Below are 16,451 nucleotides of genomic sequence, written 5' to 3'. Positions count from 1 at the left end.
GTTGTGTAGGTTTCTTTGTGGGTTTTACTTCCCTACAATTTATTTTCCACGGTATTTACTAAGATTTCCCTACATTTTCCACTTTCCCTACACTTTGCTTTTTTTTTTTACACATGTTCTGATCTGTCGGGTTTTCCTCAGCTCAAATCCAACACATTTTTTGTGGAAACCTTAGTAAATATGTTGGGTTTTAGTGAAAATGTCGGGAACACGCCCCTTTTTTCCGGCGGTCACGCCCCCTTTTCGGGTTTTCTTAGCAAAATGGAGAGTTGGTGGGGTTTTTTTCAATTCTGGCGCAACATCTGGCAAAGATAGAATTTCTGGCGCAATGCGACAATCTGGCGCACAAACCGACAAAACATGTCGGGTTTGCAATAGTAAATGAGGGCCATTGTCTTAAACAAAACTCTACAACAGTTTGGGTACCCTTGTGATTTAGCACTAACTGCTTGGTGGCACCTAGACTTGCAGCTTGAAAAAATAGAGTCCCGGTGCAGCCTGCAGTGAGCGGTAGATCGTAAGCGCTACCTGCAGGTGCTAACAATCGCAGTGTTGTAAAAAAACAATAGGATTAATATAAATTATTAAAGTAATCTCATTTCATAAATATAGAGACATGTAAAATGTGACAAAATTTATTTTTAGTGTTTATTTTTTTTATTACACATAAATATGACCAACCATTCATAGCAGCCTAGTAAATGCTGAAAGTCATCATTGAAGGAGATCTGCAGTGGTATATAACTCATCCCTTATCCGCAGGAAAGGGGATAAATGTTTGATCGCAGGGGTCCCATACGGGACCCAACACTGCCGCGGCTCTGCACGGCTGGTGCTTGTGTCATCAACCTCACTAAGAGGTTGACAGACAGACCCCCTCCATTCAGCACTATGGGAGAGGCGGGGATGCACGTACGCTGCATCTCCACCTCTCCCACATAGATACATGGAGGGAGCGTGTCGAAACGCGGTGTCATGATGCGGCTGACACGCCTCCTGCACGAGAGAGCCGGGGCCCCGTACAGGAAATCGTGCGGGGGGGGGGGGGGCCCAGCGGTCGTATCCCCCAAGATCCCCTGCGGATAGAGGATAAGTTATAAACCGCTGCAGGTCTTTTAAAACAGAGTCCAAGAAGCATCTCAAAATTATAACAAAATGATTAAAAAAAACTATATATTAAGAACCACTTTATAAAATATAGATTTATAAATGCTATGTCTGAGGATGTTCTGAAATGTCCAAAAGAGTCTCATGGTTTATAGCAGTCTCCCCTTTATCTTCTTGTTGAGGATAGACATCTTTTAGCAGCAAAGAAAATGAAGTTTCCAGAGTCCTAGCCACAATCTGCTCTTGGCTGCTTCTCCCTTCTGGTGCCTTGTCTGTCGGGCACAGGCAGGCATCCTCAGTTGTTCCTACATCAGAGCAGTTGTGTTCGTTGCCTCTGGCAGGAGACTCTTCCTTAGGATTACTATTACCACATGTTGCTGGATCTAATTTCCCTTCTATAGTTCGTGCAAGCATATAGCTCACTTTCCTTTGATGGGCTAAAGCCTCCTCCTTATCATTAAGCTGTAAATCCAAATAACACAAATATTAGTATTCACATCATTTAAGTAGGTTGCCATATATGAAGGCCACATAGTCATAGGTGCCTAGCCAACTGGTTTGACTTGTAAAATTACAATTAATTTGCTTTATTCTGACATCAAATAAGTCATCTGATGCTGGACTATGAGATAAAGAAGGGATCAAAGGGCAGATATTTGTTTTCTGTCTTCCTGAAATCCCCACTGAAGAACTTCATAGCCATGTTCTCATTTTTTTTCCAGACTTTTACTAAACCACCTGCTGTAATATGGACATATTTTTGGCACATAAACAGCCCAAATGGTGTCTCTGCCACTTACCTTTACATATAAAGCAATTACAGATGTAAAACTAATCTGAGTAGGAACTAAGGGACATTTGCCCATTGAGGGGGCCGGGGGCATACATTTTTGGGCCTTTTTAAAGATGTAAAATGCAAGTTGTACATATAAAAAAAACTTAGTATGCATCCACCTTACAAGGAACATTAAATTGCAACAAACTGTGCAACTCTACCAGGGGATGAATGAGGGCAACAGTGAAAAGGAAAACAGGTTGGTACGGTTTTGACTCTCAGTTTCAACCAAAATAACAAATGTAGAATCCATTCATCCTATGATGGGAGGCAGTGTCTTTTAACCAGTTACAAAGTGTTGTGGCAGTAAATGGCCTGGCATTTTTCCAAAAAGTCTCACTGGCAGCCAGTTTAGGCCAGTAAAGATCTAGAAGGAGATTTATCATTCTTTTCAAATGTATGGCTTTTATATGACAATTTTTTTTTTTTACTTACTTTTGCTTACATGCAACCTATTTATCAAATAGTTGCACAACCTTGATAAATAAATCGCACGTAAGCAAAAACCGGGAACCCCGATTACAAAAGCATTTTTTAAAGCAGAAAAGTTTTCCTTTATGCTAATAGCTGAAATTCTTTAGCTATCCTTTATTACCAGTAGCGTTGCTAGAGAGTGACAGGGAGGAGGGGAGCGTACCGCATCAGGTGACACCCTGACTGGCCGGCCTGGCACTAAATAGCTGTACTCCAACTATCCCGCAACAACCCATCCACCCTCCTCAGAAATAAAAAAATATTAAACACATACTATGCCGCACCATGAATATCCGTACTCTGGAGGCTTTTTTGTTTAATTTTGAGCCCACATTTTGTGACGTTGGTGGGCGGAGTCTTGCGTCGCTGCGTTGAGGCCAGAGTTTATGTCAGGAAGAAATACAGCGCAGCACCAACAGGCACATAAACAATAGTGAAGCCACAAAAAAAATAAAAATAAAAAAATGTAAAAAAAAAAACGCTCGGTACGTTACCCACCCCAAAATGTGCATGAAGCTGTATTACTATGGATGTTTCTTTTTTTTTTTTAAGGAAAAATTTTTGTGCCACATATGGGTTATTTACGTAGTCTGTAAAAATTCTTACACAATTATTTTGTGCCTTACTCTATTTTAACACAACATTAATTTTTAAATTTAGTGGGTACGCCAGCATGTACATGTCCTAAAATTATTAAGGTGTGCAATGTGTATTTTCAACCTTAAAATTAATAGTTATTAGTTATATAATAAATTTTTTCTATAATTAACATTAATGTAGTTGCTTTGTTTCATGAAGCAGAACAAGAACAGTTGTTAAAGTGGGTGTTAATGTCCTTTTCTGCAGAAGTATGCACTTTCTGTAAGCCAGGTTGGACCTGGAATACATATGCCACTTTTAAATGGAGATGCAACTTTTTTTCTTCATAAATAGCGACTATCACATTTGATAAATACATGACCACAGCAAAGTAAAAAAAAAAAAAAAATAAATAAAATTACTACGTGAGCAAATGTGCTTTGGAATAAGCAAAAATCAAAAAGTCTAAGCAAGTACGTGCGACTTTTTTTATGGGATGATGACAGGCAGTGATGATGAAGGGGGGGGGATGATGACAGGGGGGGGATGATGACAGGCAGTGATGATGAAGAGGGGATGATGACAGGGTGATGATGATGAGGTTGTTAATGACGGGGGTCTGGATGATGACAGGGGGGGGGGGGGATGATGTATTTCCCACCCTAGGCTTATAGTCGAGTCAATAACTTTTCCTGGGTTTTTGGGGTGAAATTAGGGGCCTCAGCTTATATTCGGGTCGGCTTAAACTCGAGTATATACGGTATTCAAAGGATAGGGTATAACAAGGTGATCAGTGGTGGTCTGACTGCTAGTATCCCCACAGATACAGAGAATGGAGACAAAATTGTCCCTTGAATGAATGGTGTGTTCCAGCACTCAATTCATTGCGGGGACAATGTTGTCCTCATTCTTGGGATCAGTGGGGGTCACAGTGGTTGGGTGCCCACCAATCAGCTTGTTATTTCCTATGTTGCATGTAAAACCGCATGAAAAATCACACAGCAGTTCCCATGCTGATTTTTTTTTTTTTGTGTAAATATACACTTACATGACAAACTACAAAAAGATAAGCAGGCCATACATACATACATACTAGAGAATTGTTACTGGATCCTGTGAGTAGCTTAATCCTTTCTTTGCTCTCGTGAGAATCAATGTCACGTGTGTCTGGCAATGGTGTATTGCTGTACTCTATGGCATTAACCTGACATTGTGGATATTGCATGCAATACCCATCATAATCAGAAGTTACATCATAGAAAATAACATGCATTCAATTTTTGGTTACTATGTAGCCCAACACTGACTCTTTAGTACATTTTAAAAGGACTGTCTCTACGCAAAAATTAGGTACAGGTGAACTGAATGGCAATTTATTGAATATTGCGGTTATGAGCCTTTACTACATAATTCTCCTGACCAGGCCATAAGCCTATTCTTTCCTGCTAGCCTAAAGCATTACCATGATTTAAAACAACTTTTGACAAGTTACCTAGACAGGTAAAAAGTTGAGATTACACCAGGTATCACACTTGAGAACCGCTGTGATCCAGAGTTACAGCTGGTTGAAATGCGTGGCACTGCCTTCCTCTCTTCCCAGCTGTCAATCAAATCTGACCTTTTCTCTGCATAAGTCTATGCAATGAAAAGGTCAGATTTGCTGGATGGGGAGTGGAGCATGCTACTGCGCATTTCACCAGCTTATAATATACAATTACAGTGGGTCTCAGGAGTGAGATATAGTGCAATCTCAATTTGTCAAAAGTTTGTTGTTTTAAATAACAGTAACACTGTAACTTTTAATATAATGTATTATCTCCTTAATAAATAACATATGATATTTATTTCCACTTACCAGGTCAATTAGTAGCCTGAAGATTTCTTGTGGGTCATCCACAGCATCTAGAGTCATGCCATCAGATGCCGATATCATCATGCCTCTCAGTTTCTGGCCCAAACTTCGCTTTTTGTCTCTTGAAATAGAACATTCTTAAAAAAACAGAGCACAATTCACTACAAGTCTACATGGAATACAGAAATGTTAATTTAGTATCTAACTATTCACTAAAATGTTATATAACTTTGGTGGATTTTATTACAGGTATATGTGGAAGGGGATATGTAGTACTACATGGTTCCCATTCCAGCAAATGACTGAGGAATGTCATATGTAATTGCATCAAGCTCTCAATAGCAGTAGGTTGCAACAATTCTATGCATTTTGAAGGGGGCAAGGGTGCTCATTCACTTAAATGGAACCACGCTTCACTACCATGCACTGCTGCTACTAATAGTATGGTGGTTGCAAGAAAGGACAAAGGTAAACACTGGGGAGTCTCAGCGATCACAAAAGTACTGTGGCCTCTTCAAAATAGATTATCAGTGGGGATACAGGGGGCTGACCTAATATTGATGGCCAATCTTGAGGTTAGACCATACATTTTTTTAAGGCTGGATAACCCCTTTTACAGGGCACTGACAGAGCAGATGGAAAGGGATGGGACAACCTCTTTAAGAGGTTATATTCACAGCAATAATAAAGGGTAACTTCAAACTCTCCAGACAATAAGTATTATTACCATCCTCTTTAAGATGTCTCCAGTTGTTTAGTCTTTTGCTCCCTTTCTTGCACAGTCGCTCAATTTCACTTAAAGGCAGGGTTGCATCGTTTCTGCGCTTCAGTTGTTGCTCAAAAGCAATACGAAAGGCATCGGCCATCACATAGGCTTCTTCTTTACCTTTCTTTTCCACTTCGAACTACATACCAAAATGATTACACAGACTGTCAGCATGCCATCTATTTATACTGACATATTAACACTCTCTACCTTTGCCTTCCTATGAGTATTAAACTGTTCCAACAGTCAGCATTGTGTGGATCCAAATCATCATCCTCACCAACGTAAATAAACATGGCTTAAACAACTATAGTAATGTTTGGTGCTTGGGTAGGCCATCAGTGTGTTCTACCTGAGAAAATAACACTTGTGGAAGTTCTTTTTTTTAATTCATTTTATTGGAACAATAAAAAAACACCGGTTTACAGAAGGGATACCATCAATACAAAGGCATCAACTTCAGACAAAGTACAGCATACAGTTCATGCATTGACGTATAAAAGTAAACATTCCAATTGTATACTCGGAAATATGTAGGAGATTCCGTTAACAACATAAAAACATAGAACATAACATTGCAGTTCTGCAAAAGTGCAAATCATCTCAGTCTTGCCCAATACGTGCAAAACAGAGTACATAGCATAACTGATGTCTGTGTCAAGGCTGCCTGAACTATGGGGGGAGACCTAATGGTGCTGTGGAAAGACACTTAGATACTAGCAAGAGACAAGGGAGCTTACAATTACGGTATCAAGGAGCATGCAGGTGCACATTGTGTGAGAAGGGAGGAGTACCAATCACCCCGCACCTCGTAGAACTTATCGGGACATTTCCTATTCTTATAGACAATATGCATAAATAGGAGAGTTCTATTAACTAATTTTTTCCATTTAGAACATGTGGGAGGTCTGGGATCCATCCAATGGAGGTCCACCGTTTTACGTGCTAGGAACAGAGACTCCCAGAGGAGTATTCTGATATGATGTGGCCAAACCTCCTCATTCAGGACACCAAGTAGACAAATAAGAGGGTCTCTAGGGGGCATAGGTTGTACAAGAGAAACCAAAAGCTGAAGGACCTCCGTCCAAAACTGCACCACATAGGCACAGTCCTAGATGAGATGCCAAAAACCCGCCCTAGGCGCATGACAACGATGGCATCTCGCTGAGGCTGAACAACCCATAGCCAAGAGTCTAACAGGGGTAATATAGCTATAATGTATAATATATAATTGAATCAATTTATTATTGGCCGCTGGAGATACCAAGGTGTGAGATGCCTGAACCTCCTCCCACTGTTCAGCTGGCATCTCAGGTATATGATCTCGCCAGCGCCGTTCAGCTGGGATAGGATGAGCAGTAATTTTCGCCTAGATGAGGTGTATGTAGAGTACAGAGATCAGGCCTCTGGGACCCTGGGATTTCAAGACTCCTATCAAGGGGTAATCAGAAATCGGGGGACATCCCGCAGGAAACTGTTCCTGTAGAGCATGACGCAATTGCAAATATTTGTAGAAAGAATTTCTATACACAGTGTAAGAGTCTTGCAGCTGGGCAAAGGACATCAATACTCCGTCAGTGTAAAGATTAGACAAAGAAACAAGGCCCAACCCACTTCAGAAGCCGGAATCTAGAGACCCCAGCAACTGAGGTAGGTGGGGTTATGCCACAGTGGCAGGTCAGATGGCACATCAGTAAAAGTATGTTTCCCTTTAGCTGCCCTCCAAACCTGTATCGCTATTTGGTGAAGAGGGAGCAGCCCACCCAATGTCGAACACTCCAAGAGGGGACGCAGGTAGGCGACATGTATAAATATAGCTAGGATTTGTTCAGGACCAGGCAAGGGGTCGGGCAAGACCCATGACCTGAGGTATCAGAATTGACTGGCCAAGTAGTACACATAGAAGTCTGGGAGCGCCGCCCCTGCCTCTTGTTTAGGGCGCTGCAAGATCGATAAGGCCACCTTCCGTCTATTCGGACCCCATATAAATGGTGACATCAGAAACTGAAGAGAATTGAAAAAGGACTTAGGAACAGGGCCAGCAGAATGCTCCAGACAATATAGACATTTAGGGAGAATAATTAGTTTAATTAGATTTAGGAGAGAACCCCATATTTTAAATTTGGAACGTACATAAAGGGAGTAGGGGAAAAATAGTGGAGATCTAAGGAAGGGTCTCGATTAAAGGGGTTATCCACCATAAGGTGATTTTAGTACATACCTGGCAGACAGTAATGGACATGCTTAGGAAGGATCTGCACTTGTCTTGGGGCTAAATGGCTATGTTGTGAGATTACCATAATACTGTGGCTAGCTTTTTGTGAACTGGTATTTCCTGTTTGACTTTTCTTTTTTTGACTACAAATCCCACAATTCCATTTTCCTCCCTCCCACATATCAGCCACCCCACCCATTGAAACATAATTGAGCTGCATCCATTCAAAAACCTGTGGTTTTCAATCAGGGTGCCTACAGCTGTTGAATTAGTTGCAGATTGATCTCTCTACCACCAAGCGATCACTCCACCCATTGAAGCAGAAAGGCTCCCTGTCATCAGCCGACTAGTGAGTCAGGTCTCGGCCGCATTGCAACCTGGGAAAATCTGAGACAACAGTCATTTTGTATGCTGGTAAAAATAAATATTGGAGTGAAAATCACAGAAGAATTTTGAGAAAACCATGACACAGGTACAGACACTATATTATGAACTACACTAACTTTACAGCCCCTGTAGCATAGTCAAATAAAATAAAATTCATGGAATACCCCTTTAATAATTATACCTAAGTATTTAAAGGATTGGACAACCGGTAGGCCACATACTACTGAAGGCCAATACCCCTCCAAAAAAGGCATGAACACAGATTTCGCTCAGTTGATGCAGAGGCCCGAAAAAACACAACCTATCCATCAAGTTAGTGACATAAGGTAAAACAATCTTGGGCCTTGAAATGAATAAAACCCATATCATCAGCATATAGACCCTGCCTGTCGTCCCTGCCTCCCAGACACATGCCCACATATGTAACATCTTGCCTTATGAGGAGCGCGAGGCTCCAACGCTACCACAAACAGAAGCGGCGACAGTGGGCACCCCTGACGCGTCCCCCTTGGCTGTGTCAAGTGCCGCCAAAGGCCCGCGGTACAGTACCCGCCTGGACAGCAACCTGCACCCTCCTGATGTTGTCCGAGGTAGATTTGCCAGGCATGAAGCCCGATTGGCCAAGGTGGATAATTGTAAGAATGACTTGATTCAACCTATTGACCAGTACTTTAGTAAGAATTTTGTATTCAAGGTTTAACAAGGAAATAGGTCGGTAGGAGCCACAATCCATAGGATCCTTGTTTGGTTTCAAAATAACCACTATGGTGGCTTCACATAGAGAGGGGGTAAGGGCACCTGAACGGAAGGCCGAGGTATACATGTCATTCAGAACCGGAAGAAGGAGTTCAGAATAACAAAGGTATACCTCAACCGGGAGCCCATCGGGTCCCAGCGCCTTACCTGTGGCCATATCCTAGATAGCTTGCTGTAACTCTTCAAGAGAGATAGGGGCATCTAAAAATTCCCGGTGAGTATCAGAGAGGGTGGGGAACTGGATGCCATCCAGGTAGGCCTGCCACTGTAAAAATTCATAGTGTACTTTAGAACTATATAGATCCATATAGAATGAAGAGAACTGCCTAGAAATTGCTTCATTATCGATAAGGGTCGACCCATCCGAGGCTCTAAGTTTCAAAATAAATAAGTAAGAAGAATTTTGACGGACCAAATGGGCCAATAGTTTACTAGACTGATTACCATGCTCAAAATAGTGTTGTTTAGTGAACAACAACTTTCTATTCATTTTCTCATTTAAATGTAGCATATACTGGTGGCCAGCTGAGAGCCAAGCCACTTTACGAGCCTCCAATGGGTCCCCCACATACAATGCTTCCAAGTCAGAGCACCTGGCCGCTAATTCAGCCCCGCAAATAGGCTTTTAAGGTTTCCCATACCAATGTCAAGGGGGTATCAACTACTTTTGCCTGCAGAAACATCTGTAACTGATCGGGGATCCTATCTGAGGGGCCAATAAGGTCAAACCAAAAGGGGTGAACATTCCAATGGGGACGGCCGCAGGCCGAACCCACAGATAGCGTCAGCTGTAGTGTGGAGTGATCAGAAACACCACGAGGAGCATAAGCAACATCAAAAACCAACGAAGTAACCAAAGCATTACAAAGACCTAAGTCTATACGAGAGAGGGCATTGCGACCCGGGGAGTGGCCAGGAGTAAATTCTAAGAGTAGGATGATGGGTCCAAAAGACATCGATCCAACCCACCTCCTCCAGTAAAGAGGCGAATGGTGTGGTCTGTGTGGTAAAAGCCGGAGCAAGTGGACTATGTCTATCTAGGAAGGGGTCTATCAGTAAGTTAAAGTCACCGAGACAAATTGTCCTGGCAGTGGGATAGTCAGCCGCAAAAACGACTGCCATGTGTATTATGTCCAGGGAAGCTGGAGGTGGCACATAAAAAAGTAAGACATGCGGGAAAAGTAAAACATGCGGGACATTATGTATATAAGAATGTATAAACAAATATCTACCATGGGGGTTTCTACAAGTAGTTAAGGGCTCCCATCTGAGTGACCTATGAATCAAAACAGACACACCTCTGGAGTATGACGTATAGAAAGAGTGTAGGGACCACTGTATCCACGGGCAGGAGAGTAAGTGTTTCCTATCTAGGGTGAGATGGGTTTCCTGTAGGGAAACAATGTGGGGGTTAAAGGTACGTATCCGGTTAAACACTAACGCCCTTTTTCTAGGGGTACCCAAACCTCTCACATTCCATGATATAAGCTTCAGGGTAGCCATGAGCGGGAACACCACATAACACTACAGGGGATACAAACTGACAGAGAGGGGAAGGGAAACACAGGCAGCCTTGACCAGGTTAGCAACAGAAGAAAAGGAACATACAAAAAGATTAGGCAGGACCGGACGGAGAAATCACATTATGGGAAATCCCACCGCATAACCAGTACGGTAGGAGAGAGCAGGAACAAAATAAACCAAAAATGAACAAGGTGATCAATAAACTTATACATAGTTATGGCACCATCTAGTGGGGTGAACCTGCTATGACACATTAGAACAGGCTATACCAGACCAGGACACAAGGGGAGAGTAAAGGGAGCAGAGAGGCAGTGGAAAAGGAGGGTATGGAAGTGGGGGAAAAAGGGAAAGGGAAGTAAGTCTCAGGGGAGCAAAGATAAAGAAGAAGTCGGCGGGAGCATACAGGGATCAGAGTGAGGGGTGGGTGTGGGGGGGGGGGGGGCAGCAGCAATAATAATAAACTCTGAAGACCTAACTAAGGCACAAACTGGGAGCTTGAGGAGCAGTCAATGCAGCAGGATAACCAGGGCCCTAAAACCACAGAGCATCCCTGGGTAGGGAGTCCATCAGAACCTAATGGGCAAGGGATTGAGGGAGGGCATGAACAGGAGAACAGCAACAGAAGCAAGGTCCAGGGTGTTGAGGCGGGGGAAGGGGGCTGGGAAGGGAGCTCAGTCCAGCAGATGGAAGGGAGCTCAGTCCAGCAGATGGAAGGGCAGGAGAACAGCGGCAAAAATCAGGGATGAGGGTGAGGAGGGGCCATCTCCGAGAGCTGGGAAAAATTCTCGCCGGCAGGACAGTCCCGTACATGAAGGAACTCACGGTGACACATCTGAGTCACTAGGCCAACGTAGGAACATGGACAAGCACACCATCCATCCAGTTATAGTCCAGAAGAATGGAGGGGGGGGGGGGGGGGAATGAACAAAGCAGCAGTGGCGGGTCCAGGGGGCAGGGTGAGAGAAGAGGGAAGGAATCTCTGTCCAGCAGATCAGGGGGGTATAGAGGGACAGGGTAGCCACGGAAAGTCACTGGGATAAAGGGGGGGGGGGGGGGACATGGGCCAAAAAGGGCAGAATAGTCCCAAACTTCAAAAGAACTCACAGACCATGTCCGCAGCAGTGCACGGCAGGACGATCTCTCAGCTCCCATCCAAATAGAAAAAAATAAAGTGTAGGTTACGAAGGACTGAGCAGGGTCCATGATCTGTCGGTCACCTCTCCGGCGGCGGGACAGCCACTCATCTGCCTCCTGTGGGAAGGTGAAGAACACCGTCCGGTCGCCATCAACGATCCGTAACCGTGCAGGATAGGCCATAGAGTACAGGATACCTTTAGATCTCAGCTGACCTTTTCACAGCAGCAACGGTGGCACGTCGGCGTTGAAGATCTGAGGAGAAGTCGGGGAAGATGGACACCCGTGCATTATCAAAGGTGAGATCTGGGATCTTTCGGGCAGCCCAGAGTGCCACATCCCTGTCGTTACAATTCAGGAGCCTGGCGAGAAACGGCCTCGGTGGAGCTCCGGGTAGAGGGGGCCGGGCAGGTACCCTGTGTGCCCTCTCCACTGCAAATGCTGAGGAGAAGAGTGCATTAGGGAAAAGTTCTTTCAGCCACCACTCCATGAAGGCACTAGGGTTTTGTCCTTCAGCCCTCTCCGGAAGGCCTGTCACCCGCAGGTTGTTCCAGCGCAGCCGGTTTTCCAGGTCATAATTTTTCGCTAATTCCACCTGGGATTCGAGGGTAGCAAGGGATTCAGGTACCGGAGCCACCGTGTCCTCCACTGTAGAGATGCGGCGTTCAGTCTCGAATACCCAGTTCCTCAGTGTCTGGAGATCATGGCGTAGTAGGCCCACATCTACCTTTAGCTCCTCCAGTTTGCCCGTCAGAAAAGTATTGGAGGCTTGGATAGCAGGAGTTCACTCACTTCCTTAAGGGTAAGTTCCTCTGGTTCTTTGGTACTTTCAGCCAGGGAGCCAGGCTACGCTGTATGTGCAGGAGAGGAGCGCAGCACATGAGGGCCGGCGCCATTTTGTTTATCAGCACGCGCAAACTCCCGGAGCTTCTCAGCCGCTAATTTATGGGAATTCCTGTTCGGATCCACTTTAGGGCCCATCTTCCCGGTCTTGACCCTCTGCTTAGTGGTCCGGTAAGCCAGGATTTGCAGTCAATAGTATAGCCTGCGGGAGCAATAACAGCATGCGACTGCTCATACCAAATGCCAGGCCACGCCCCGGAAGTTCTCCTATAATCCTTTAAAGGGGTACTCCGGTGGAAATAAAATTTTTTTTTTAAATCAACTGGTGCCACAAAGTTAAACAAATTTGTAAATTACTTCTATTTAAAAATCTTAACCCTTCCAGTACGTATCAGCTGCTGTATGCTCCAGAGGAAGTTCTTTTCTTTTTGAATTTCTCTTCAGTCTGACCACAGTGCTCTCTGCTGACAACTCTGTCCATATCAGGAACTGTCCAGAGCAGGAGAGGTTTGCTATGGGGATTTGATTCTACTCTGGACAGTTCCTGACATGGACAGTTCCTGACATGGACAGAGGTGTCAGCAGAGAGCACTGTGGTCAGACTGAAGAATTCCAGATAGAAATACAACTTCCTGTGGAGCATACAGCAGCTAATCAGTACTGAAAGAATTAAGATTTTTAAATAGAATTTACAAATCTGTTTAACTTTCTGGCACCAGCTGATTTAAAAAAAAAATTGTTTTCCACTGAAGTACCCCTTTAAGGATCGGACCAGTTTTTGTACTTTCGTTTTTTTCTTAATTGATCATTCTTATTTTTTTTCTTTTATCTACACACTCATATGAGGGCTCATTTTTTCTATTTTTTTCTGGAACAATTGTACTTTGACTTTCTTCATTTGTCCATAACATATGTTCCGAAACAAAAAAAAATGTAACTAAAACTGAAGAATTGTTGTTTACCATGTGCTCAAACTAACAAGTTATCCTGATTCTTTAGGTCGGTGTAATTACAACAATGCCCAATTTGTATAATTTCAGTATTGTTTTAAAAACTTTTTAGAAATATTTTTTTAATTGCCATTTCCGACCTCTAACTTATTTTCTACATTTAAATCATTAACCAAAATGGGATCAACAATGTTTTATTTTAATAGTTCTGAAAATTTTGCTAACGGTGATACCAAATATGGTTATTTTTATATTTACATAGGAAAACTTTTAAAAGGTGTTAGTGTATATTTGTAAAACTTTTATTAGATTTTTTTTTTCTTATTTTTTACACTTATTCTTATTATTATTTACACATACAGATCAATGCAGTTCTGTTGAACTTCACTCATCTGTGCACTCTGCGCTCTGTTGGTAGAGCCTGCTCCAGGCTCTACCCACAAAGGGCAAGGAAGGAGAAGTGAGCCCTCCAGTGGTCCGAATAGTTACATGATAACCCTTCTCCTCCCCTGTATGCCGGCTATAAGCGGCATCCTCCTACTGGTATGGCATGGGCTCGAGTCAGAACCTTCTTAACGGCCCCACGACGTGTATCCAAAAACATGTTGGGCGCCTCTAGCCTGGATATGGGTTGGGCATAGAGGCATACAGGTTCAGTATGGCATACTGTGGCACAGTTAACCACAGATGTTGCAGCTGAGCCTATAAATCCTGTACACCAACGTAGATTGCGGAAGCTGGCTCGCTGTAAATGCTCAATGAATATGGCCACCAAGCAGACCAAGGATGTGGTGTAATCTGGTGAAAACATTCCTGGGAAACCCTTGCCGTTTGTGAGTGAGCATTAGCTTGTTGAAAAATACCAGTTAGAAGCCCTGCCATGAGGGGCAACACATGAGGCTGCAAGATGTCCAGTGCATATCGATGAACTGCTAGTGTCCATTGCTACTAGGGCTGTCGCAATTGCTTCAAAGGTCATCACACCAGCATTTGGGGCAGTTTGTCACTCCACAGTAAAGACAGGATTGAAGCTCTCACCATGAGGCCTCCATACTCAAAGCTGACCACTGTTGGATCCCAATGGCAGGATATGCAATTGTGCCATTTGTACTGATAAAATAGGAGAAGTACGATATTGTGTCAAGCTTCCATCTTTAATCAAAAATATTGAATTTAATTCTACTAGGTTATAGAGTGTGCCATAATGAGTGGAATGTTTGAGGTAAACAACAGGTGGTTTACGGACCAACATAAGACGAAATATGTTCTCACTTTTAATCTTCACTGTTAGTCTGTATGTTAACACAAGAGCCACCAGGTTTAGGGAAGTTTCAAAAACCAGAGTTCATATGTGTTTTCTGATTGTGAAAGTCTTTGTTTTATCAAGGTTACATGACCCCATGGGAGGGAGATGTCTGCTTTGTAAACAATGAGTAGTCTCAGTGTGCCTTATTCAAAATTAGTCATGGAATGCAGGTAATGAGCAAATGTTAAAATAGATCTCTTATATTCCTTATAGTAGTATCCACTGGTATTGTAATGCTATATTATCATATGATAATATTTAGTTATGATGACTATAGAACTCTTCTGTATACCTTATGGCATACTAAGTGACTTAAGGTTTAGTCTGGATACGTGTGGGTAGATGACACTGGGTTCTATTTGTCAAGTGACTAGTGTCGGAATCTCAAGTATTATTTGAGATGGCTGAGAATTGAATCCATGGCTATTATGTAGGTGATAAAGTAGCCATAATACAGATAGCCACATAACTTGTATATCTATATACCCGTTACAGTGAATTTCTGATTGTCTGTCCTACCTGAAGGGGCAGAGACATGAAAAGTCAGGGGGAAACTATTTTCCCATAGGGTTCATTTCTCTGATCACTGGCCACAACTAAAGGCATTTCCTTGAACCCCAGACAGCCATCCTTTATCCAGAAGTGCCACAATGTACACTTTCGGTAAGATACACTTATTTTATTTAATTTACCTCATTTAAATGTAGTTAAGCAGAACAGGCCTTACTTTAACCTCCATGTTGAAATGTAAAAAGTTAGTATATGGGCCAATCCTCCTTCTACTGCAGAAGAATGGGGCTGGTTTTATCCAAATGAATGCATTTACATGTTGCATATAGCTTTGCCCATGAGATCCTTCTCTGCTCCACTACTTGATATTAATAATTCCCACAAGAAGACTTATTTTTAGTCCTAATTCTTTGAGTACTGTAGATCATATATTAAGTACTGTATCTAAATATCAAAAGATAGATGTGTGGTTAGTAAGAAGTAGGCGGAGTGTTTACTTTTCACTCTCATTTTATATATCTAGAGATTAGATGCCCATGAAATATCATTTAATGTGATTTTTTATTTTTCTTTGGAATAAAACCAATGATATCTGAACTAACCAACTTCTGTGATGTTTGATGTTGGTATACTAAAATGTAGTTACTAACTAAACTTATTGATGTGTTATTGATTTCATATATATTCATATGTGACGTTGTGTCACTGATATTCTTTATATATACTCATATCTACAGTAAAGACCAAAAGTTTGGACACACCTTCTCATTCAGAGTTTTCTTTATCTTCATGACTATGAAAATTGTAGATTCACATTGAAGGTATTAAAACTATGAATTAACACATGTGGAATTATATACATAACAAAAAAAGTGTGAAACAACTGAAAATATGTCACATTCTAGGTTCTTCAAAGTAGCCACCTTTTACTTTGATTACTCCTTTGCATTCTCTTGTTGAGATTCAAGAGATAGTCACCTGAAATGGTTTTCACTTCACAGGTGTGCTGGTGTGGAGGAGGAGGTGTGATGGTGCGGGGGTGCTTTGCTGGTGACACTGTTGGGGATTTATTCAAAATTGAAGGCATACTGAATCAGCATGGCTACCACAGCATCTTGCAGCGGCATGCTGTTCCATCCGGTTTGTGTTTAGTTGGACCATCATTTATTTTTCAACAGGACAATGACCCCAAACACACCTCCAGGCTGTGTAA

At 42.6% G+C, this 16,451-nt stretch overlaps 1 protein-coding gene across 2 annotated transcripts in view; it reads right to left on the bottom strand.

The window, feature by feature from the left end:
* Positions 1-635: 635 nt before the first annotated feature.
* The window catches only part of CCDC125 (coiled-coil domain containing 125), a 37,372-nt gene continuing 21,556 nt past the window's right edge, over positions 636-16,451 (bottom strand). For both annotated transcript variants that reach the window (XM_056539277.1, XM_056539269.1), the window contains exons 10-12: positions 5,575-5,752; positions 4,851-4,984; positions 636-1,569 (exon numbers count right to left, since the gene is read on the bottom strand). In XM_056539277.1, coding sequence (XP_056395252.1) covers positions 1,213-1,569; positions 4,851-4,984; positions 5,575-5,752 — 669 coding nt within the window. In that variant the 3' untranslated portion in view covers positions 636-1,212. The remainder of the gene's footprint in view (positions 1,570-4,850; positions 4,985-5,574; positions 5,753-16,451) is intronic.

This window comes from Hyla sarda, chromosome 1 (assembly GCF_029499605.1).
Source record: "Hyla sarda isolate aHylSar1 chromosome 1, aHylSar1.hap1, whole genome shotgun sequence".
Lineage (NCBI taxonomy): Eukaryota > Metazoa > Chordata > Amphibia > Anura > Hylidae > Hyla > Hyla sarda.
This window is presented reverse-complemented; position numbering and strand designations above follow the sequence as displayed.